The sequence below is a fragment of the Ranitomeya imitator genome, chromosome 1, assembly GCF_032444005.1.
Source record: "Ranitomeya imitator isolate aRanImi1 chromosome 1, aRanImi1.pri, whole genome shotgun sequence".
Classification (NCBI taxonomy): Eukaryota; Metazoa; Chordata; class Amphibia; order Anura; family Dendrobatidae; genus Ranitomeya; species Ranitomeya imitator.
The window spans coordinates 430,088,786-430,114,395 of NC_091282.1; the positions used below are offsets into that span (position 1 = coordinate 430,088,786).

At 42.8% G+C, this 25,610-nt stretch overlaps 1 protein-coding gene across 1 annotated transcript in view; it reads left to right on the forward strand.

Moving 5' to 3' along the window:
• Positions 1–13,807, forward strand: part of CEMIP2 (cell migration inducing hyaluronidase 2) — a 174,765-nt gene extending 160,958 nt beyond the window's left edge. The window contains exons 21-24 of the mRNA XM_069763494.1: positions 193–294; positions 2,330–2,478; positions 5,884–5,990; positions 13,216–13,807. Coding sequence (XP_069619595.1) covers positions 193–294; positions 2,330–2,478; positions 5,884–5,990; positions 13,216–13,412 — 555 coding nt within the window. The 3' untranslated portion in view covers positions 13,413–13,807. The remainder of the gene's footprint in view (positions 1–192; positions 295–2,329; positions 2,479–5,883; positions 5,991–13,215) is intronic.
• The last annotated feature ends 11,803 nt before the right edge of the window (positions 13,808–25,610 follow it).

Here is a 25,610-nt window from a genome sequence, read left to right on the forward strand (position 1 = left end):
TATTGCTGGAAGTAGCTACCCTTTACTGGCGACCCTATAAATTGGATAGTCTGCTTCCTTCCTCCTAAAGGGAGCTACAAAAACAAAACTAAAATATATATTGGTACAATGTATTAGTGATCGTTTTTTATTTCTCTGTATACAATAGGAATTCTATGATTGATTTTTGTACATTTCATGTTCTGATTGCAGGTTGTCTTTACCAGTGATCCTCATAATATCTACCTCCCTGTGGAAATTCAGTCACTTAGTAAGGAAGAAATCCAACAAGGAGCTGCTATGTCTTTTATTTCGGTAGGAACCCACACAGGCTATTACATTTACCATTCTGAAGTAAAATAGTCTGTATTTCTTTTCCCCCTCTACAAGGAGTATACTTGCTGGTTTGTTTGTTTTTGTTGTTGCTTTTAGTTTAGCAGATTCATGCATCTAATCAGAAAAACACAATACTCCTATAATAATCATTTAGAAATACTATTAAAGTAAATTGTTCTCCCCAACCCTGACTAACTAGTGAGCCTGTCTGGTTAAAGCTTTTGCTCTTTCTAAGGCCGGGGTCACACTTGCGAGGTCAATGCAAGAAAGTCGCGTGAGTCTCTCACATGAAGTCCTGGCACTGCCGCCAGCACTCGGGACCGGATCGTTCAGCTGCATAGAAATGCATGCAGCCACACACTCCATTCCCGAGTACTGGCGGCAGTGCCGGGACTTCATGTGAGAGACTCGCGCGAGTTTCTCGCACTGAAGTCGCAAGTGTGACCCCGGCCTAACATGTAGAGTTGGACCCACTGCTAATACTAAAGATATCAATGTTCTAGATGCTGCACACTCTAGGCTTGAGTCCAGTGGACGGTCTCGCCTCATAATTGAGTCAGTACAGCCACCCACTGGACTTCTAAACCTATTCTAAGTACGGTAATTTATAGGTCGGTGTGAAAAGATTCAGTCCAAATCTTCTCACCTCTTCCTGCTTGGAGTTCCTGCCTATAGGTAGGACAGTATGTTCAGTCTGACGCCTCTGTTCACATGTTTGTTGGAGTCTCTGCCCATATATCTATTGTGGGAAACCATTGCTAAAAGCCTCAGCGGAACCCAGCACACCCATTTGTCCTGCTGGTGTCTATTGTGCATTGACTTCTAAACGGCACATGTGGACCAAGCCTGAATATGGTTTTCCATCCAAAAAATCTACATAAATGCTTCGATTTGTAGGTTACAAAGCTTACTGTTAAGTCAAGTAGGTGACCCCATAATTTGGATGCCAAGGAAATGTTAATTTCCACTCCTACACTCATGTGCACAGGACAGGGTTTACGGTGTTGGTATGTGAAGGGGGCTGGCTGAGTGCTTACTGCTTCTCATCGCTATGCCATCCCCTTCTTTCTCAGCTGATGCATGAAAAAAGGAGACTGGTTTAGCGATCAGTGGGCCTGCTGCTTTCACATACCGCTCTGGTGATGTGTTGATACAGGAAGCCCTCTAAAGTGATTAGTACAGCAGCGGGAAAGGGCAGCTATATGACAATGGAAGCTCCTGGACTAATTAAATATTAGTATGTTTTCTAATTGACTATTTTAACCAAATTTATGTATATTTTGGAGCTGTAAAACAACTTTTAAAGGAAGGGGTAATCCAAAAATAGGGAGTAGTAAATGATCACCTATCCAGAGGTGCTGATCCCTAGGGTTCAACGATCTTGAGAATGCAGCCATGTAGAGCACCTTCTTGAATATATTGGCGGTTTGCATGCTCGGCAGCCACTCCATTTTATGGTCTATGGGACTTTCAGACAAAGCGGAGTACAGTACTTGGTTATTTCTGGCAGTCCCATAGAACATACAGCTGAGGTGCCCATGCTCGACCTCTGCTCCATTCATTGTCTGGATTGGTGGTGGGACCCCCAGGGATCACCAAGATATTGCCTATCCTTTAACAAGTTTGCAGTTATGTTTTCACTGTTGTCTTTCACCATGTTCCTAGAGATTCTAAAATATAATTTTGAGAATGAATGGAAGTAGACATGGTAGCATTTTGCACTGAAAAGAACTGTCCTGTAAGCGTGGAAAGTAAAGCATTAGCTGACCTGCTGTTTATTGACTTTAATGTTTGGCTGTCATTCTGTCCAGGGATTTCTCGATAGTGGGCTCCTGTAGCAGGGAGTGAATTTAACTTCTTCTTAGCGCTGACCTTTCCTAGACTCTTCAGAAAGATTAAAGGGTCTTTATTATAAGACATGTCATCATAGGTTTGCATGAGAGGATGTGAGTGAAAAGGGATTTCATTCCTATTATGGTTGGCAATCTTTTTGTTGCCTTCATGTGTTTTTCAGGTTAATGGCACCAAGTATTCCTTCCAGAAAGTTGGTTTATTCGTTGTTGTCATTGACTCTTGCACTGGAGCAGTAAAAGAAGACTTGTACTTTCCACAAGAAGATTTTGAGGGACTGGAAAAATACTTGGAAATTAAAATTCCCAAAAGGTATATATGCATTTCTTCTAGTCTAAAGTTTACTTTCTTGGAAACTTGCTGTCTAAAGTAGGATAACCAAGAGCACTGCTTTTATAGTTCCTGCATTCCTCCTGCTTTTTGTTAAGCATCAGTCTATGTAAAAATGAAAATGCTCAGAACAAAGAAAACATATGAGGGTCAGGGCTCAGAATTTCCATCATATGGTTGTGCTAGAGATATGCTGTTTTTATACTAGGTATAGTGCATGATGCCACGGAATCTTAGCGGAGGTATTAGAAAAAGTGAAACACAAAATTGGGGTTATCCTTTGTTGTGTTTTTTGTTTTTTTTGTGCAATGTTTTAAGTAAACTCAGATACATTTGCATACTAACTTAGTGGTCATCCGGGGGTAGTCATTTTTTTTTTTTTTTTTTTTTTACTATGGCCCTAAGATCTAATAGGAGGTAGTCGCCTACTGTCTGCCTGTTCTGTCAGGCGCAGATCTCTGCTGGCGATTCTGTGCTGACGCCACGCAGCAGCTTCTTTTCTGCTCTGTTAAGTTGACTGGGCATGACTGCCAATGTTATCCTGATTGAAAGATGGCACCATGCTGCCTGACTGTGGGAAGTGGGCTGTGGATCGGCAACACTGCAAGTTACGCTCTGTTGACAGAGCAGTCCAGAAGAAGCACTGCTCTGTTGATGTGGAGCAGCTAAATCTGTCGGGAGTGGTCCGTGACTGCTCTTAGCTGCTGCTGGATAGGGTAGGCAGGTAGTTACTGAGCCAAAAAAACCTCCGTCCTGGATAACCCTTGTAATCCCTTCCTAACCAATGCAGTATATACAGCTCTGGCAAAAATTAAGAGACCACTGCAAAATTTTTAGTTTGTCTGATTTTTCTCTTTATAGGTATATTTTTGAGTAAAATGTACGGTAAATTGTTCTTTTAATCTATAAACTACTGACAGCACGTCTCCGAAGTTCCAAGCAATACATTTTGTATTTATTTTCTGAAAACGAGAAATTGTCAAAATATCAAAAAAAAAAATGCATTGCTTGCAGACCTCAAATGCAAAAAAAAGTTCATAATCCTTTAGAGACAGCAATACAAATGTTGGTTCATTTTCTCTTGTTGGTTACCCTTGAAAAAAAAAAAGAAGAAAAATTTGGGTCTAAAGTAAAAATTGTGAAAAATTGAAATGTTTATTTTTTTTCCTTCCACGTTGCTTCAGTTCCTGTGAAGTACCTGAAGGGTTAATAAACTTCTTGACACTGTTTTTGAGCACCTTGTACATCAGTGGGAGAATTAAAATAGTACTGATTTGGAGTCTCAGTGCCAGGTCATTTTTGCTGCAAAATAAATACCGTAATTAGAAAATCCAAGAAGCAGTGGTGGCATTGTGTGATTTTTTTTTTTTTTTTTTTTTTTTTCTTCTACAAATTCATCCCACTTGGAATTGGTTTCCCATTTTTCAGTGCATTATGAAGGACACCAACCATTTTACTCACAAACAGGTGCTTCTCACAAAATTAGAATATCATCAAAAAGTGAATTTATTTCAGTTCTTCAATACAAAAAGTGAAACTCGTATCAGTCATTACAAACAGAATGTTCTATGGCTTACAGCCAATGAAAACCCAAAAGTCATTATCTCAGTAAATTAGAATAATTAATAAAAAACACCTGCAAAGGCTTCCTAAGTGTTTAAAAAGGTCCATTAGTCTGTTTAGCAGGCTGCACAATCATGGGGAAGACTGCTGACTTGACAGATGTCCAGAAGGCAGTCATTGACACACTCCACAAGAAGGGTAAGCCACAAAAGGTCATTGCTAAAGAATCTGGCTGTTGAGTGCTGTATCCAAGCATAATAATAGAAAGTTGAGTGGATGGAAAATGTGTGGAAGAAAAAGGTGCACAAGCAACCGGGATAACCGCAGCCTTGAAAGGATTAAGAAAATGCCATTCAAAAATTTGGGGAGGACTCACAAGGAGTGGACTGCTGCTGGAGTCATTGCTTCAAGAGCCACCACACACAGATGTATCCAGGACATGGGCTACAAGCGTTGCATTCCTTGTGTCAAGCTACTCATGACCAAGAAGCGTCTTGCCTGGGCCAAGGAGAAAAAGAACTGGATTGTTGCACAGTGGTGCAAGGTGTTTTCAGATTAAATAAAGTTTTGCATTTCATTTGGAAATCAAGAGGGAGAGTGGAGAGGCCACAATCCAAGCTGCTTGAAGTCTAGTATGAAGTTTCCACAATCAGTGATAGTTTGGGAAGCCATGTTATCTGCTGGTGTAGGTCCACTGTATTTTATCAATACCAAAGTCAGCGCAGCCGTCTACCAGGAAATTTTAGAGCACTTCATGCTTCCCTCTGCCAACAAGCTTTTTGAAGATGTAAATTTCATTCTCCAGCAGGACTTGGCACCTGTCCACACTGCCAAAATACCAATACCTGGTTTAAAAACAACAGTATCACTGCTTGATTGGCCAGCAAATTCAAAAATGCCCCATAGGGGTGGGGAATCTTTTTTTTTTTTTCTGGGAAGGGCCATTTGGATATTTATACCATCCTTCGGGGGCTGTACAAACTCCAACCAAAAAATGCATTCTGACTCTGGCACTGGTTTCAAGATGTGATCTTTCATTGCATGCCCTTGAATGTTCAGTAGTGAACACTGCATGTGTGTGCTAACAGAACAAGAAGAAATTTAATGAGCTTGTGGCAATCAAAATACAGCTTCTTTCCCAAGAATATGGTCCCTGAGAACCTGCTTGAGGGCCTGGTGAAAGGCCCTGGGGCCTCGGGTTCCCCACCCCTGCCAAAGATTGTGGGGTTAAGGTCAGGCAAGAGGAAGGTGAGACACCAGACCCAGCAATGCAGATGAGCTGATGGCTGCTGTCAAAGTAACCTGGGCTTCCATAACCCCTCAGCAGTGCCACAGGCTGATCGCCTCCATGCCACGCCACAATGATGCAGTAATTGATGCAAAAGGAGCCCCAACCAAGTACTGAGTGCATTTACTGAACATACATTTCACCAGGCCAACATTTCAGATTTTAAAATCATTTTTCGAGCTGGTGTTATAAAGTATTCTAATTTACTGAGAAAATTACTTTTGGGTTTTCATTGGCTGTAAGCCATAATCAACATAAACAGAAATAAACACTTGAAATAGATCACTCTGTTTGTAATGACTATATAATATGAGTTTCACTTTTAGTATTGAGGAACTGAAATAAATTAACTTTTGATAATATTCTAATTTTGTTAGCAGCATCTGTATGTACAACTCTATAGGCATAAAACAAGCCTTCATAGATAGAAAGGGAGGAAAGAAAGGAAGAATAACTAGGTGTTTAAAGGGTTAACTTGGTAGATTTTGTGTGAATATTATGGTTTATACATTTAAATTTGATATTTTCTTCATTAGATCAATAGTTGCCATTGCATCACGTGGCTATATAGTGGATTATGGTAATATTGCACAACAGTTATACACTCTCGGAACAGCCAAACCAGCATTTCTTCAGAACAAAGGTAAGCTGCAGATAAAAATGCTCTACAATTGTCCGCATTTGGGAAACCACTTCTCAAAAGATGCGTGTGCATTGCAACGACCATAATCCTCACATGGCTATACAGCATGCAGTAGATGTGTGTACATTTTACATTATTTAATATCTCACTTAAAAATGAACTTGAAGCAATATTAGGATCTTTAAGTGGTTGGGTTACCAATGAGTTTACAAAATTTGGGTAAAAAAAATTGCCTACTGCTCCAGTGGTTCACACGAGTCTTGCAGTGTTGTTCTATTATTCATAAGACCACTGCAAGCCAATCACTGGCCTCAGCAGCCATATGCTGTACATGCAGATTTCATCACTGAGGCCATTGATTGGCTGCAGAGGCAACAAAAAAGCAAATTTTAGTGATTGTGCATTGTCAATTCTTTTTTTATTTTTAATTTTTTTTTTATTATAAATGTTGGTAAGTCTCTCTAGTCTCTACTATCTGTGCATCCATCCATGCATTTCTGAAGCCAATCTCAAGTAATGTAACTTCGGCTTAATTTACAATTGGATTGAAGTGTGTGGGGGAGACATGATGTAAGGATTTCCTTCCTTACTCTTCGTAGGGGACTATGAAACCTGAAGAAACGAGACTGTCTGAAGCTATGCAGTCTCAAAGGTTCTCTACCAGTCGGGCTATATGTATTCTTTAATTGTCCTATTTAGTGGGTTTTGGAGTCTACTATAGGATTCTGAAGATGAACACTTGCACATCTGAATACTGCACTCACGCTTCCATATTAACCCCTTCCCGACCGTCATGAAAGTCGGTGCCAATCCGACCTGTGACGCATATGCTGTGTCACAGAAAGATCGCGTCCCTGCAGATCGGGTGAAAGGGTTAACTCCCATTTCACCCGATCTGCAGGGACAGGGGGAGTGGTAGTTTAGCCCAGGGGGGGGTGGCTTCACCCCCCCGTGGCTACGATCGCTCTGATTGGCAGTTTCACTTTCAACAGCCAATCAGAGCGATTTGTAATATTTCACCTAAAAAACTGGTGAAATATTACAATCCAGCCATGGCCGATGCTGCAATATCATCGGCCATGGCTGGAAACACTTATGTGCCCCCACCCCACCCCACCGATCGCCCCCCCAGCCCTCAGATCTGTGCTCCGCTCCCCTGCGTCCTGTTCTCCGCTCCCCCGTGCTCCTGTCCGCTCCCCCCGTGCTCCGATCCTCCCCCCCGCAGCACAGCGATTTTTTTCCCCCCCCCCGTGCTCCGATCCACCCCCCCGCACAGCGATCCCCCACCCCGTGCTCCAATCCACCCGCACGCACACCGATCCTCATCCGTGCTCCGACGCCCCCGTGCCCTGATCTCCCCCCCCCCCTTATACTTACCGAGCCTGCCGGTGTCCGTCTTCTTTCCTGGGCGCCGCCATCTTCCAAAATGGCGGGCGCATGTGCAGTGCGCCCGCCGAATCTGCCGGCCGGCAGATTCGTTCCAGAGTGAATTTTGATCACTGAGATAGGTTATATCTCAGTGATCAAAATAAAAAAAATAAAAAATGCCCCCCCCCCCCCCTTTGTCACCCCCATAGGTAGGGACAATAAAAAAAATAAATAATTTTTTTTTTTCCACTAAGGTTGGGGTAAGAACTAGGGGTAGGGTTAGGGGTAGGGGTAGGGTTAGGGTTCGGGATGTGCACACGTATTTTGGTCCTCTGCGGATTTTTCCGCAGAGGATTTGATAAATCCGCAGTGCTAAACCGCTGTGGATTTACCGCGGTTTTTCTGCGCATTTCACTGCGGTTTTACAACTGCGGTTTTCTATTGGAGCAGTTGTAAAACCGCTGCGGAATCCGCAGAAAGAAGCGACATGCTGCGGAATGTAAACCGCTGCGTTTCCGTGCAGTTTTTCCGCAGCATGTATACAGCGATTTTTGTTTCCCATAGGTTTACATTGAACTGTAAACTCATGGGAAACTGCTGCGGATCCGCAGCGTTTTCCGCAGCGTGTGCACATAGCGTGTGCACATACCTTTAGAATTAGGCTATGTGCACACGGTGCGGATTTGGCTGCGGATTCGCAGCAGTGTTCCATCAGGTTTACAGTACCATGTAAACATATGGAAAACCAAATCCGCTGTGCCCATGGTGCGGAAAATACCGCGCGGAAACGCTGCGTTGTATTTTCCGCAGCATGTCAATTCTTTGTGTGGATTCCGCAGCGTTTTACACCTGTTCCTCAATAGGAATCCGCAGGTGAAATCCGCACAAAAAACACTGGCAATCCGCGGTAAATCCGCAGGTAAAACGCAGTGCCTTTTACCCGCGGATTTTTCAAAAATGATGCTGAAAAATCTCATACGAATCCGCAACGTTGGCACATAGCCTTAGGGTTGGGTTGGAATTAGGGTTGTGGTTAGGGGTGTGTTGGGGTTAGGGTTGTGATTAGGGTTACGGCTACAGTTGGGATCAGGTTTAGGGGTGTGTTGGAGTTAGAATTGAGGGGTTTCCACTGCTTAGGCACATCAGGGGGTCTCCAAACGCAACATGGCGCCACCATTGATTCCAGCCAATCTTGTATTCAAAGTATTCAAAAAGTCAAATGGTGCTCCCTCACTTCCGAGCCCCGACGTGTGCCCAAACAGTGGTTTACCCCCACATATGGGGTACCAGCATACTCAGGACAAACTGCGCAACAATTACTGGGGTCCAATTTCTCCTGTTACCCTTGAGAAAATAAAAAATTGCTTGCTAAAACATCATTTTTGAGGAAAGAAAAATGATTTTTTATTTTCACGGCTCTGCGTTGTAAACGTCTGTGAAGCACTTGGGGGTTCAAAGTGCTCACCACATATCTAGATAAGTTCCTTGGGGGGTCTAGTTTCCAAAATGGGGTCACTTGTGGGGGGTTTCTACTGTTTAGGCACACCAGGGGCTCTGCAAACGCAACGTGACGTCCGCAGACCATTCCATCAAAGTCTGCATTTCAAAAGTCACTACTTCCCTTCTGAGCCCCGACGTGCGCCCAAACAGTGATTTACCCCCACATATGGGGTATCAGCGTACTCAGGAGAAACTGGACAACAACTTTTGGGGTCAAATTTCTCCTGTTACCCTTGGGAAAATTAAAAAATTCTGGGCTAAAAAATTATTTTTGAGGAAAGAAAACGTATTTATTATTTTCACTGCTCTGTGTTATGAACTTCTGTGAAGCACTTGAGGGTTCAAAGTGCTCACCACACATCTAGATTAGTTCCTTTGGGGGTCTAGTTTCCAAAATGGGGTCATTTGTGGGGGATCTCCAATGTTTAGGCACACAGGGGCTCTCCAAACGCGACATGGTGTCCGCTAATGATTGGAGCTAATTTTCCATTTAAAAAGCCAAATGGCGTGCCTTCCCTTCTGAGCCCTGCCATGCGCCCAAACAGTGGTTTACCCCCACATATGGGGTATCTGCGTACTCAGGACAAACTGGACAACAACATTTGTGTCCAATTTCTCCTATTACCATTGGCAAAATAGGAAATTCCAGGCTAAAAAATCATTTTTGAGAAAAGAAAAATTATTTTTTATTTTCATGGCTCTGCATTATAAACTTCTGTGAAGCACCTGGGGGTTTAAAGTGCTCAGTATGCATCTAGATAAGTTCCTTGGGGGGTCTAGTTTCCAAAATGGGGTCACTTGTGGGGGAGCTTCAATGCATAGGCACACAGGGGCTCTCCAAATGCGACATGGTGTCCGCTAACAATTGGAGCTAATTTTCCATTCAAAACGTCAAAAGGCGCGCCTTCCCTTCCGAGCCCTGCCGTGTGCCCAAACAGTGGTTTACCCCCACATATGAGGTATCGGCGTACTCGGGAGAAATTGCTCAACAAATTTTAGGATCTATTTTATCCTATTGCCCATGTGAAAATGAAAAAATTTAGGCGAAAATAAATTTTTTGTGAAAAAAAGTACTTTTTCATTTTTACGGATCAATTTGTGAAGCACCTGAGGGTTAAAAGTGCTCACTAGGCATCTAGATAAGTTCCTTGGGGGGTCCAGTTTCCAAAATGGGGTCACTTGTGGGGGAGCTCCAATTTTTAGGCACACGGGGTCTCTCCAAACGTGACATGGTGTCCGCTAAAGATTGCAGCCAATTTTTGATTCAAAAAGTCAAATGGCGCTCCTTCCCTTCCAAGCCCTGCCGTGCGCCCAAACAGTGGTTTACCCCCACATATGAGGTATCGGCGTACTCAGGACAAATTGGACAACAACTTTCGTTGTTCAGTTTCTCCTTTTACCATTGGGAAAATAAAAAAATTGTTGCTGAAAGATCATTTTTGTGACTAAAAAGTTAAATGTACATTTTTTCCTTCCATGTTGCTTCTGCTGCTGTGAAGCACCTGAAGGGTTAATAAACTTCTTGAATGTGGTTTTGTGCACCTTGAGGGGTGCAGTTTTTAGAATGGTGTCACTTTTGAGTATTTTCAGCCATATAGACCCCTCAAACTGACTTCAAATGTGAGGTGGTCCCTAAAAAAAATGGTTTTGTAAAAATGAGAAATCGCTGGTCAAATTTTAACCCTTATAACTTCCTAGCAAAAAAAAATTTTGTTTCCAAAATTGTGCTGATGTAAAGTAGACGTGTGGGAAATGTTATTTATTAACTATTTTGTCACATAACTCTCTGGTTTAACAGAATAAAATTTCAAAATGTGAAATTTTCAAAATTTTCGCCAAATTTCCGTTTTTATCACAAATAAACACAGAATTTATTGACCTAAATTTACCACTAACATGAAGCCCAATATGTCACGAAAAAACAATCTCAGAACCACTAGGATCCATTGAAGCGTTCCTGAGTTATTACCTCATAAAGGGACACTGGTCAGAATTGCAAAAAACGGCAAGGTCTTTAAGGTCAAAATAGGCTGGGTCATGAAGGGGTTAAAGGGGTCTTCCAAAATCATCTTCTATTTAAAACTGAGGAAGCCTGGAACTTTTAACAAAATTCGCTTCACTCACTAACCGCTCGAGCACTTCCTCTCCGCTGCTGCTGTGGGTCTCTGCCACATCACGACTACAACATGGCTGATGCAGTGTTTTTCCATCTGCATTGGCATGACCGCTGAACCCAAGTACTCTGTATTTATCGCTTTTGTGAATGATATGGAGAATATTGGTGACATCAAAGGGTCAGTTCGGTAAGGTGGTTAAACCATGATGAGTTGCAAAATTTTTGTGCAACTTGGAAGTTGCTCAAAAATATTGTGACTTTTGGTACGTTCACGCCAGTTTTGGTCTGTTACGCCAGTATGGGCTGCACATGGATGGGGTGTAGCTAAACCTGCCCATCAAGTTCATGAAAATTTACACTACTATGGTGGCATAGTTTACTCTAGTCAGGGACTGGAGTACATTTCTGCGGGAGGCACGCGGCAGTTGTAATATGCACTTAATTTATTAAGTGGTATGGGCTTCATAGTGAATGGGGTTGATGGCGTAAGAAGATCCTAATTCATTAAGACTAGTGTGCCCAACTGTAGTAAAAAGGGATCCGGTCCAAAGTCACCCGGCACCCCCGCCGATCAGCCGTTCTGTGTCAGCCGCAGCTGGAAGTGCTCCGTTACGGAGCTGCTCAGTCTGATGGTGGCCGGGTATGGCACATCCTCCCACTATTAGCCGTAATTTTATAAAATTGCTGTTGTGTGCCCACAATGAGTTTTTGACACTACGTATTTTCTAAAAATGCATAGTCTTCCAGTTTTAATTTGATGGCAGGTTTTAGTTTTTTAAGCTTTTTCTGTATGTCAAATGTGTGAAAATGTTCTAGAATCCCCTAGCAGCATAAGGGTTAATGGCCCTATTAAACCACTACCAGCACCTTGTCTTTATTCAGTAGCTGGATTCTGGTTTTAACAGCCTTTCTGTTGTGACAGCCCCTTAAAACCACAAAGTAAATAAATTGGGATGACTGCAATATCACAAATTTGTCTCCACAGTGAAAAACCATATTTGAAGGTTACTTGTTTTTATTTCCTCCCCTCCATCAAACTTTGCCAGTGCAAAATGTGTTGCCCTTTAAAGGGTATCTGCCTTTGCTATGTAATCTGACAGCAGCACAAAGTAAGGACAGAGGCCTTGATTCCAGTGATGTATCAATTGGTTTTCTGGGTGCCGCAGTTGTGATGGTCACTGTTTTCTCTGCTGCAGAGCTCCGTTGTTGAGCTGTGTATAACCCTGCCTACACTACTTGACAGCTTTCTGTCCCTATGCAGAAATCTGCCAATCGGTGGTGGTGTGGCGGACTAGGATGCATGAGGCAGTTTGTTTATATAGTGGTTTCCTCCTGATAAAACACTGATTGTATTGAAACAGTGATACATTGCTGTTATCAGTGATTCTGCTCCTGTATTATGGTGGTCTCGGATTACATAGCAAAAACCTGCTGACTGATTCCCTTTAATTAGTGCAACAAGTTACTTTGCAATTTTACTCACTTCTTGAGAATTGCCCTTGTAAATTGCAAAGTAGCTTGTTAGAAACACTTTACATTTTAAAAGAAAATTCTCAAGAACAATAGTATTTTTAATTCTATAATTTACTGCTTGCTTTCTAGACTGCAGTGGTGGCCAGTTACTGATCAGAAATGGCTGATTGCCTAGGCAATTAGCATAACTCTTACAGGTGCATCTCATAAAATTAGAATAGCTTCAAAAAGTCATTTATTTCAGTTCTTCAATACAAAAAATGAAACTAATACATTATATAGAGTCATTACAAACAGAGTGTTTTTCTGTGAATCTGTTAATGTTGATGATTATGGCTCACAGCCAATGAAAACCCAAGTCATTATCTCAGTAAAATAGAATATTTTATAACGCCAGCTTGAAAAATTATTTTAATATTTGAAATATTGGCCTACTGAAGTCTATGTTCAGTAAATGCGCTCAATACTTGGTCAGGACTCCTTTTGAATCAATTCAGTGTGGCATGGAGGCGATCAGCCTGTGGCACTGCTGAGGGGTTATAGAAGCCCAGGTTGCTTTGATAGCAGCCTTCAGTAATACTGTTGTTTTTAGACCAGATATAGGTACTTTTTGCAGTGTGGACAGGTGCCAAGTACTGCGGGAGAATGAAATGTCCATCTCCAAAAAGCTTGTCGGCAGAGGAAAGCATGAAGTGCTCTAAAACTTCCTAATAGACAGCTTTGCAAAACATACCATTTATAACCTATAATACTTGTGTTTTTCTATAGGTAGCATTGCCTTCATTGGATACAATGGAAAGTTGAAACCATCTTGGACAAGACTGCTCACGAGTCCTGCTGGGCAGGGCTTGGGACTACTGGATAGCTATATACCTGTACAGCATGAAGCCTATGAATGTCGAAGAGCTAGCTCAAATAAAAGAAAAGATATTGAACTATTAAAGAGAGCTTTAAAGACACTTTAGAGTGATATATGCCCTCAAGGGGCATTTCCAGAAAAAATGTGAACTATCTTATTTAATTTATGGCAGTTACACTGTTATCCAGCATGAATCAAGTTACTGTGTTTTTATTAAAGCTGTGGGCCTAAAATCCGAGCCCCCATGCCAATGCACCTTCTAGTTGTATATAATCCTAAACTTTTATGTTTTTGTAAAGATTGGATTTGCAGATGTTGTGATTTTTGGTGGTTTTGTATGTGCTGTAAACTGTATTTTTATACCTTTTTTTTCTATATATATTTCTGATATTTTATGGTGTTTTTTTATGGATATGACTGGAAGCGTTTTTAAGTGCGTGTTTCTTTGCACCGTGGTTTACTTGAAAGATATTTGTTATTAAAATCTTTCCATAAATTGTTGATGTTGGTATTCATCCTTTGAAGATATTCCATTGGTCAGACACCAACAACTTTTGACCGCAGTACTTTAAAATGCATGATTTTTGTTACTATCAAAACAATTTTTGCAATAAAAAGATTTATACAGAGGGAAAAAACTTTCTGACTATGCCCTAATAACATCTTGTGTATAATGTAATTTTCAACTAAATAATTACCTTTAAAGCGGGTTTTCTGTGGATTAGGAACGTTTCTGCATTATTTAGACAGTGAAAACACAAAAAAGCACAGTAAAACCAAAAACACTCTGTTGCAAAAAAAATCACAGTAGACCGCAAGTGCTAGTAAAAAGATGGAAAAAACAGGGTATTTGGTTGATACGTTTTTTGCAAAAAAATGTATATTAAGCCGCTCTACCAAACGTCAAGGTATACCCATATCAGAGCAGTCCTAACTAATGTATGTAATCCCTATCTGATGTATTTAAAACCTGGTCATATGTACAATACCTGTATGAGCAGGATTCAGAAAAGGAATGTCCATGTGGACACGCTGGACAGAACGGCTCCTGTGCGCACAGCTCAAAAAAAGAGGGGTGGAGGCCTCCCCAGTTTTGTGGACACAAGAAAACAATTATGTGAAACCAGAACACATGAGCTGCGCGCAGTGAACAAGCCCGTAGAGACATGTTCACACCACCAAGAGACTTGAAAACACAAAAAAGCACAATAAAACCAAAAACACTGTTGCAAAGAAAAATCATAGTACACAGCAAGTGCTGGTAAAAAGATGGAAAAAACAGGGTATTTGATTGATACGTTTTTTGCCAAAAATTTATATTAAAGGGAACCTGTCACCTGAATTTGGCGGGACTGGTTTTGGGTCATATGGGCGGAGTTTTCTGGTGTTTGATTCACCCTTTCCTTACCCACTGGCTGCATGCTGGCTGCAATATTGGATTGAAGTTCATTCTCTGTCCTCCGTAGTACACACCTGCACAAGGCAAGATTGTTTTGCGCAGGCGTGTACTATGGAGGACAGAGAATGAGCTTCAATCCAATATTGCACCCAGCATGCAGCCAGCGGGTAAGGAAAGGGTGAATCAAACACCAGAAAACTCCGCCCATATGACCCAAAACCAGTCCCGCCAAATTCAGGTGACAGAGTCCCTTTAAGCCACTCTACCAAACGTCAAGGTATACCCATATAGAGCAGTCCTACCTAATGTATGTAATCCCTATCTGATGTATTTAAGTGCGTGTTTCTTTGCACCGTGGTTTACTTGAAAGATATTTGTTATTAAAATCTTTCCATAAATTGTTGGTATTCATCCTTTGAAGATATTCCATTGGTCAGACACCAACAACTTTTGACAGCAGTACTTTAAAATGCATGAGGTTTGTTACTATCAAAACAATTTTTGCAATAAAAAGATTTATTCAGAGGGAAAAAACTTTCTGACTATGCACTAATAACATCTTGTGTATAATGTAATTTTCTATTAAATAATTACCTTTTAAAGCTGGTTTTCTGTGGATTAGGAAAGTTTCTGCATTATTTAGACAGTCCTGGGACAAGCCTGGCTGTGTTTGAGTATTTGAACACAACTTTCTTAGGTAGATGCCACCTAAAAGCACCTCCAAAATGCAGCAAACAACATAATACTTTCCAATCAAGAATATCATGGCTTTGATTTGTACTGTTACCTCAAAATTAACACCAACCCTGAAAATAAGCTCTTGCATAACTTTACAGGCTCTTTGGAGTATTCTTTAAATATAAGCCCTACTCCATAAATAAGCCCTAAATACATGGTGGTGTTAACTTAGCAATTGGCCAGGACCCCATCTTTTTAGGGGCCCCCAGAGTTTTTATTCCGAGGTTAATAATACTTAAGGATCTTTGGTGACATGGTTATGTGAGATGGTAGTGTGTGTGTGTGTGTGTGTGTGTGTGTGTGTGTTTCCTATATTTGATATATATAAACTAGATGGTGGCCCGATTCTAACGCATCGGGAATTCTAGAATATGCATGTCCACGTAGTATATTGCACAGCCCACGTATTATATTGCCCAGTCGCGTAGTATATTGCCCAGTCGCGTAGTATATTGCCCAGTCGCGTAGTATATTGCCCAGTCGCGTAGTATATTGCCCAGTCGCGTAGTATATTGCCCAGTCGCGTAGTGTATTGCTCAGCCACGTAATGTATTGCCCAGTCACGTAGTATATTGCCCAGCTACGTAGTATATTGCTCAGCCACATAGTATACAGCACAGAGCCACATAGTATATTGCCCAGTCACATAGTGTATTGCTCAGCCACGTAGTGTATTGCCCAGTCACGTAGTGTATTGCTCAGCCACGTAGTGTATTGCCTTGTCACATAGTATATTGCCCAGTCATGTAGTATATTGCCCAGTCGCGTAGTATATTGCCCAGTCGCGTAGTATTGCTCAGCCACGTAATATATTGCCCAGTCACGTAGTATATTGCCCAGCTACGTAGTATATTGCTCAGCCACATAGTATATTGCCCAGTCACGTAGTATATTGCCCAGCTACGTAGTATATTGCTCAGCCACATAGTATACAGCACAGAGCCACATAGTATATTGCCCAGTCACATAGTGTATTGCTCAGCCACGTAGTATATTGCCCAGTCACGTAGTGTATTGCTCAGTCACGTAGTGTATTGCTCAGTCACGTAGTGTATTGCTCAGCCACGTAGTGTATTGCCTTGTCACGTAATATATTGCCCAGTCATGTAGTATATTGCCCAGCTACATAGTATATTGCCCAGCTACATAGTATATTGCCCAGCCACGTATGTAACAGGTTAAAAAATAAGATATACTCACCTTCTGAGGGCCCCTTGTAGTCTTGTCGCCTGTGTGCGGTGCACGCAGCAGCTTCCGGTCCCAGGGTTGGTATGAGTGCAGGACCTGTGATGACGTCGCTGTCACATGACCGTGACGTCATGGCAGGTCCTTCTCGCATAGCATCCTTAGCACCGGAACCTGCCGCTTGCACTGCCGAGGACAGGGTGCCACGTCTGAGGGTGAGAATAACGTGTTTTTTTTTTTTTTATTATTATTATTTGTAACATTAGATATTTTTACTATTGATGCTGCATACGCAGGGTCACACAGGGTAAATAGCTGTGTAACCGGAGTGCGTTACACCGCGCTCCAGTAACCCTGTGGGAGGGATGACTGGAGGGGAGCATGGAGCGGGCACTGACTGCGGGGAGGAGAGAGTGGCCTTATTGCTGCCGGACTGTGGCCGTCGCTGATTGGTCGTGGCAAAACTCCCACGACCAATCAGCGACTTGGATTCCATGACAGACAGAGGCCGCGACCAATGAATATCCGTGACAGACAGATGGAGGAGACCCTTAGACAATTGTATGTATGTATGTCTGTGCATGTATGTATATGTATGTATATGTATATATATATATATATGTATGTATATATATATATATGTATGTATATGTATATATGTGTGTGTATATATGTATATGTATATATATACATACATACATACATACATACATACATACATACATACATACATACATACATACATACATATATATATATATATATATATATATATATATATATATATATATATATATATATATATATATATATATATATATATATATATATATATATATATATATATATATATATATATATACACACTGAAGAGCCCGGCGTTGCCTGGGCATAGGTGCTATAACTAACCACAGATATTCACTAACTTCTCTTATTTTCCCATGACGTCTCTCATTTTTCCCCCTCACTCTTCTCATTCCCCTAACACTTGTCATTTCGACCTCACATCTGTCATTTTCCGATCACTGCACTATTTTTCCTCACTCCTCATTTTTCACTCACACCTTTTTCATTTTCACCTCACACCTCTCATTTTCCCCTCAGTATATACATGTTTGTCATCTCCCTTTATATGTAGTATACACCTATTTGTCATCTCCTGTATATACCTGTATGTCATCTCCCCTGTAAATAGTATATACCTATGTGTCATTTCCTCCTGTATATACCTGTATGTCATCTCCTCCTGTGTATATAGTATGTACCTGTGTCTTCTCCCCTGTATATAGTATATATGTGTGTCATCTCCCCTGTATATTGTATATATCTGTGTGTCATCTCCTGTATTAGACCTCGTTCACACGTTATTTGCTCAGTATTTTTACCTCAATATTTGTAAGCTAAATTAGCAGCCTGATAAATCCCCAGCCAACAGGAAGCCCTCCCCCCTGGCAGTATATATTAGCTCACACATACACATAATAGACAGGTCATGTGACTGACAGCTGCCGTATTTCCTATATGGTACAGTTGTTGCTCTTGTAGTTTGTCTGCTTATTAATCAGATTTTTATTTTTGAAGGATAATACCAGACTTGTGTGTGTTTTAGGGCGAGTTTCATGTGTCAAGTTATGTGTGTGTGATGAGTTTTGTGTGGCCACATGCGTGTAGCAACTTTTTATGTCGAGTTGCATGTGACAGGTTAGTGTAGCAAGTTGTGTGCAGAAAGTTTTGCGCGTGGCCAGTTTTGTGTGGTGGGTTTTGAGTATGTGCAAGGCAACTTTTGCATGTGTTGCAACTTTTGTGTATGTGGCAAGTTTTCCATGAGGTGAGTTTTGCACGTGTGGCGAGTTTTGCGTGAGCCTAGTTTTGCACGTGGTGTGTTTTGTGCGTGGCGAGTTTTGAGCGGCGACTTTTGTATTTCAGCTTTTTATGTGGCGAGGTTGGTGTATGTGTGGTGAAATGTGTGCTGAGGGTGGTATGTGTTCAAGCACGTGGTAGTGTGTGGCGCATTTTGTGTGTGTTCATATCCCCGTGTATGGTGAGTATCCCAGGTCGGGGCCCCACCTTAGCAACTGTACGGTATATACTCTATGGCGCCATCGCTCTCACTCTTTAAGTCCCCCTTGTTCACATCTGGTAGCTGTCAATTTGCCTCCAACACTTTTCCTTTCACTGGAACGCGCGGGGTTAAAATTTTGCCTCACAAAATAGCCTATTGTTGATTGTGACTTGTAGGATCGCTACTTCCAATAGGTGGCGCTATAGAGTCTTCTTTTTCTCAGAAGAGGCAATTTGCATAACATAGCCTATGACGCTCTCGGGGTCCAGACGTGTGACTGTGCAAAATTTTGTATATAGAATATACCTGTATGCCATCTCCTCCTTGTATATAATATATAGCTGTATATCATCTCCCCTGTGTATAGTATATACCTGTATGCCATCTCCTGGCTCTCAGTTTGCCGCCAACACTTTTCCTTTCACTTTTTCCCCATTATGTAGATAGGGGCAAAATTGTTTGGTGAATTGGAACGCGCGGGGTTAAAATTTCGCCTCACAACATAGCCTATGACGCTATCGGGTCCAGACGCGTGACTGTGCAAAATTTTGTGGCTATAGCTGCGACGGTGCAGATGCCAATCCCGGACACACACACACAGCTTTATATATTACATATATATATACTGTACTAATATAAATATATTACTATGTTTCCAGCCAGCTAACGCTCGGCACGCTCATTGCTATCTAATATAAACCTTGTGATATCTCTGTCCTTATCAATCTGCTCAGGTGTTCATTGTTGATAACCAATCCTACGATTTTGTTGTTGTCGATCAGCTACTGCATCGTTGCCTTGATTTTTCCTGCGGCCTGTGAGATGGACCTGGCGACTTTTCTTGGTTCATATTGTTTGGGAGAATGCGGATGCAATTAAATGTACGTTTACCTTGGCTGAAGTGGTTGAATTACATAGAAAGAAAGTGCTGCTTGTGGTAATGTGGGGGTGGAGCCTCGTGTGGTAATGTGTGGGGGCGGGATTATCTGTGGTAATGTGGGGGGCGGGATTGTGGGTGGTGATGTGGTGGGAGGCGGAGCTACTGTGCAGGGGGCGGGATTAGCGAGTAATCACGAATATCTCCCCTGAAAATAAGCCCTAACCCATCCTTTGTAGCAAACAATCACATAATATAACCCTTTGTTATTTTCTGTGAATCCCAGCCTCGCAGTGTCTTCTTATTTATTCATACTACAGGGCTGGGATTCACAGGCAGGGCGTCCGCACAGGCGCAGTCAGCTGGACTGCATATGAGGACAGACGGGCAGCGCTCACTGCACCTGCCCAAGGCAGGAGAAAAGAGCGCAGGCGCCGGGTCATTTCAAAACAGCGGTGAGGAGGCGCCGCCCAGCGCCAAGAAGATTTGAGTGACTGCTGTGTGGCGTCTGCAGCAGGGGGGAAAGGCCTGCCTCCTTGACTGAAGAAAAGGTATTTAGGACAAATTACAAAACTGATTATTTCAGCAGTTACAGCACCCAGAACTAAAAGGGCCACCTTGTCAGAATGCAGCATTACTGCTGCACAAGGTGGCTCTTTTAGTTAAAAACGCCAGGGGGGGTGACAGGTTCCCTTTAATTAGATACACATTAAAACAATGCTTCAACTGTACGAAGTAATCAAAAAAATCTGTAAATACACTAGAGGTTAAACGACCTGCCCCAATTTGCACACTTGACACACCAAAAGAAAACTGTAAACTCTAGTATTCAATTATGTCTGTTACCACCCTACCTAACCGCAGAGGTTGGCACCCTAAAAAAAAATAAAAAAAATTCCACCCCCCCCCCCCCCACTCAACGAGGACTATCTCTAGCACTTAAACAGTATAATGTTGGGCATATATTTCTTTAATTATTGATTTGGTGTATTAGGGGCAGCCCTTTATGACTGATTTTCTTTTGGTGTGTTGTGTTCCAATTGGTGCTGGTCAATCGACCTCTAGTGTATTTATAGGTTGTTGAATTACTTAGTACGGTTTTAATGCATATCTAATAAAGGACTTCTTAATACAGAGGTGAGGTGCTGCCATTTCCACGTATTGTGGTCAGTATAAAGACAGTACCTTGTCCTTATACTTGACCATCAGCAGTGTGTTGCTGTATTGGGATCTGCTCTCACTATTTGCACTGTGGCCCAATTAGCAAAGCTTCATGCACAGTACTTCATGCTGCAGTAGCTCTGGCAGAGAGGGATTTGAAGAGTGGGATGTTGGTGTTGATGTTATCCACATAGATGTGGTAATGTAATCCTGATCAAGGAGTGAATTCACCAATTTATCTGTCCCCCATGACTGCACCACGGAGAGAGGGGGATTCGCCCACCAAGGACAGAAAACATACAGATAAAAAGGCGGTACCTCCCGCATCAGTTTTGTTTCCTGTCCTTGATGGGGAACCTGCAGCAATATTATCTCAGATCGTCGTTGGAATTCCGGGGCCAGTCAGACCGGTTCAGGCAGCGGGGGTTCCCTGCCTCGGCTGGCATGGGCACCCGAAGCGCCGCCGCTGGTATCAGTAGGTCTCTAGGGTGTGCGGGGAGCAGTAACAAGAATGCTGCTGCGCCTAAAAGAATCTTCACAGTAGCCGGCCAGGAGCTCCACAAGGCATCACGAGGGGTCCCTCCAGGTGTAGGCACACGGCGCTGGCAATGAACGCTCTAGCAGCTGCATCATCGTGCCGGAGAATGGCGGCAACGCAAGCCTCCTTGCGCAAGGCAACCTCTGTAATGAGGTAATGCGCGGTACGATGCGCCCGGCACACTGCATGCTGGGGCAGTTGCGCGCGTGTGCACACGAGGTGGACAATTTCAGGGCAGACTACCTAAATCGGTCTCGTCTGAGACAAGGGGAATGGGAGTTGAACCAATCCATATTCAACCAGATCACTGAGAAATGGGGACTCCTGTTACAGATCTTTTCGCAAACAATCTGAATCGGAAAGTGGTTACATTTTGTTCCATAATCCCAGCAGGGAACTGTGTAGCGTTGGACGCTTTTCTAATTCCTTGGAATTACAGGCTAGCATATGCGTTTCCCACAATCGCATTAATACCGGCAGTTCTGAGGAAGATATGGGAAGACAGAGCCCGAGTAATATTAATAGCCCCCTTTTGGCCGAAAAGAATTTGGTTTTCTTGGGTCAGGAGGATGTCCATATCCGACCCTTGGGTACTCCCAGATCTGCCCAATCTCCTATTCCAGGGACCAGTAGCACATCCGCAGGTGGCAAGGCTACATATGACAGCTTAGAATTTGAAAGGGGGTTGCTAATGGAGAAAGGGTTTTCACAAGGATTAACATCAACCCTCCAGAAAAGTAGGAAATTAACCACCAAGCAATATGGTAAAATCTGGAAGAAGTTCCTTTCTTCCTCAGGCTCTAAAGTGTCTGAAGGAATCCCGCTTAAAGCCGTACTAGAATTCCTACAAAATGGGTTAGAAAAAGGTCTAGCTACAAGCACCCTTAAAGTTCATATCGCAGCACTAAGAGCACTGTTTAACTACAACCTAGCAAGGAATCACTGGGTTTCCAGGTTTATTAAGGCGGCGGAAAGATCTAGACCTCTACCCTTAGGGAGGGCCCCACAGTGGGACTTAAATTTAGTTCTCACAGCCTTAACTAAACCCCCCTTTGAACCCTTAGAGGAGGCTTCCTTAAAGATCCTGTCCTTCAAAACTAATCTCGATGTATGTTGAGCACCTTGAACCCCCAAGTGCTTCACAGAAGTTTATGATGTAGAGCCGTAAAAAAAAAATCATTTTTTTCACAAAAATGATCTTTTTGCCCCAAATTTTTTATTTTCCCAAGGGTATCAGGAGAAATTGGACCCTAAAAGTTGTTGTGCCTTTTGTCCTGAGTACGCTGATACCCCATATGTGGGGGGAACCACTGTTTGGGCACATGGCAGAGCTCTAAGGGAAGGAGCGCCGTTTTGCAATGCTGACTTTGATGGAATGGTCTGCAGGCGTCACGTTGAGTTTGCAGAGCCCCTCATGTACCTAAACAGTAGAAACCCCCCACAAATGACCCCGTATTGGAAGCTAGACCCCCCAAGGAACTTATCTAGATGTATTATGAGAACTTTAAACCCCCAAGTGTTTCACTAAAGTTTATAACGCAAAGCCATGAAAATAAAAAAATATTTTTTTCCACAAAAATGATTTTTCAGCCCCCAAATTTTTATTTTCTCAAAGGTAACAGGAGAAATTGGACTGCAATAGTTGTTGTACAATTAGTCCTGAGTGTTATGATCTGGTGGCCTAGGAGCAGCATGAGACGGACTCTGGAGAAGGTGGTTCCTGTACTGACCGCAAACCCTGAACCTAGCATCGCAGCTAGAAGTAGCCGTGGGGGGTACCTAACACTCCCTAGACCCCTCGGCACAGCCTAAGATCTAACTACCCCTAAAGACAGAAACAGGAAACCTATCTTGCCTCAGAGAAAATCCCCAAAGGATAGATAGCCCCCCACAAATATTGACTGTGAGAGGAGAGGGAAATAACATACGCAGATATGAAATCAGATTTTAGCATAGGAGGCCATACTAGCTAACAAGAAAAAATAGAACAGAGTACTATGCGGTCAGTATAAAAGCACTAGAAAATATCCACCACAGAAAATACGAATCACCACATCTGACTAAAGACATGGGAGGTATATCTGCATCTCCAGAGCAATAGCTAGGCTGCAAAAAATCCTTCACAGACTAAGCTGGACAAGACAAAAACATGAAAATGCACAGAACTATAAGGTCCACAGCAGGTGGGCAGCAAAAACAAAGCCAGGACTTATCTTTGTAGGAAAGCACAGCAAACTGGAGAGACCAGCAGGGAAGTGAATCCTTCAAAAACAATGGACAACTGGCACTGACTAAAGGATCCAGCAAAGCTATATACCCCAGTCAGTTTTGCAATTAGTAGATACACCTGTCCACTCCTGCAGTCCAGGCACAACTGCATTACCTTCTACAACCACCGGAGGGAGCCCAAAAGCTGAATTCACAACAGTACCTCCCCCTTGAGGAGGGGTCACCGAACCCTCACCAGAGCCCCCAGGCCGATCAGGATGAGCCCGATGAAAGGCACGAACCAAATCAGCGGCATGGACATCAGAGGCAGAAACCCAAGAATTATCCTCCTGGCCATAACCCTTCCACTTGACAAGGTACTGAAGCTTCCGCCTCAAAAAACGAGAATCCAAAATCTTCTCAACAACATATTCCAACTCCCCATCAACCAATACAGGGGCCGGAGGATCAACAGAGGGAACAACGGGCTCCACATATTTCCGCAACAAAGATCTATGGAAGACATTATGAATAGCAAAAGAGGTCGGAAGCGCCAGGCGAAAGGACACCGGATTAATAATCTCAGAAATCCTATAAGGACCAATAAATCGAGGCTTAAACTTAGGGGAAGAGACCTTCATAGGAACATGATGGGAAGATAACCAAACCAGATCACCAACCTGAAGCCGGGAACCAACACACCGCCGATGATTAGCAAAACGCTGAGCCTCCTCCTGAGACAGCACCAAATTGTCCACCATATAAGCCCAAATCTGCTGCAACCTTTCGACCACAGAATCCACACCAGGAAGGTCAGAAGGCTCAACCTGCCCAGAAGAAAAACGAGGATGAAAACCAAAATTACAAAAAAAAGGCGAAACCAAAGTAGCTGAACTAGCCCGATTATTAAGGGCAAACTCGGCCAATGGCAAAAAAGCCACCCAATCATCCTGATCAGCAGACACAAAGCATCTCAAATAGGTCTCCAAGGTCTGATTAGTTTGCTCAGTCTGGCCATTTGCCTGAGGATGAAATGCAGAAGAAAAAGACAAATCAATGCCCAGCTTGGCACAAAAGGCCCGCCAAAACCTAGAAACAAACTGGCAACCTCTGTCGGACACAATATTCTCCGGAATACCATGCAAACGTAACACATGCTGAAAAAACAACGGAACCAAATCAGAAGAAGGCAATTTAGGCAAAGGCACCAAATGAACCATCTTAGAAAATCGGTCACAGACAACCCAGATAACCGACATTCTTTGGGAAACAGGAAGATCGGAAATAAAATCCATAGAAATATGCGTCCAAGGTCTCTCAGGGACCGGCAATGGCAAAAGCAACCCACTAGCGCGGGAACAGCAAGGCTTAGCCCGCGCACAAATCCCACAGGACTACACAAAAGAACGCGCATCCCGTGACAAAGAAGGCCACCAAAAGGACCTACTAACCAAATCTCTGGTACCAAAAATCCCAGGATGGCCAGCCAACACAGAACAATGAACCTCAGAAATCACTTTACTAATCCATCTATCAGGAACAAACAGTTTCCCCACAGGACAGTGGTCAGGCTTATCAGCCTGAAATTCCTGAAGAACCCGTCGCAAATCAGGGGAGATGGCAGAAAGAATCACCCCTTCCTTCAAAATGCCGACCGGCTCAAGAACCCCAGGGGAATCAGGAAAAAAACTCCTAGAGAGGGCATCCGCCTTAACATTCTTAGTACCAGGAATGTACGAGACCACAAAATCAAAATGGGAGAAAAACAGGGACCATCGAGCCTGTCTAGGATTCAGCCGTTTGGCAGACTCGAGGTAAATCAGATTCTTATGATCGGTCAGGACCACAATACGGTGCTTGGCCCCCTTAAGCCAATGTCGCCACTCCTCAAATGCCCATTTCATAGCCAACAACTCCCGATTGCCGACATCATAATTGCGTTCCGCAGGCGAAAACTTCCGAGAAAAGAAGGCACACGGTTTCATCAAGGAACCATCAGAATTCCTCTGAGACAAAACGGCCCCTGCCCCAATCTCAGACGCGTCAACCTCAACCTGAAATGGAAGAGAAACATCTGGCTGACGCAACACAGAAGTAAATCGGTGTTTAAGCTCCTGAAAGGCAGAAACAGCCGCG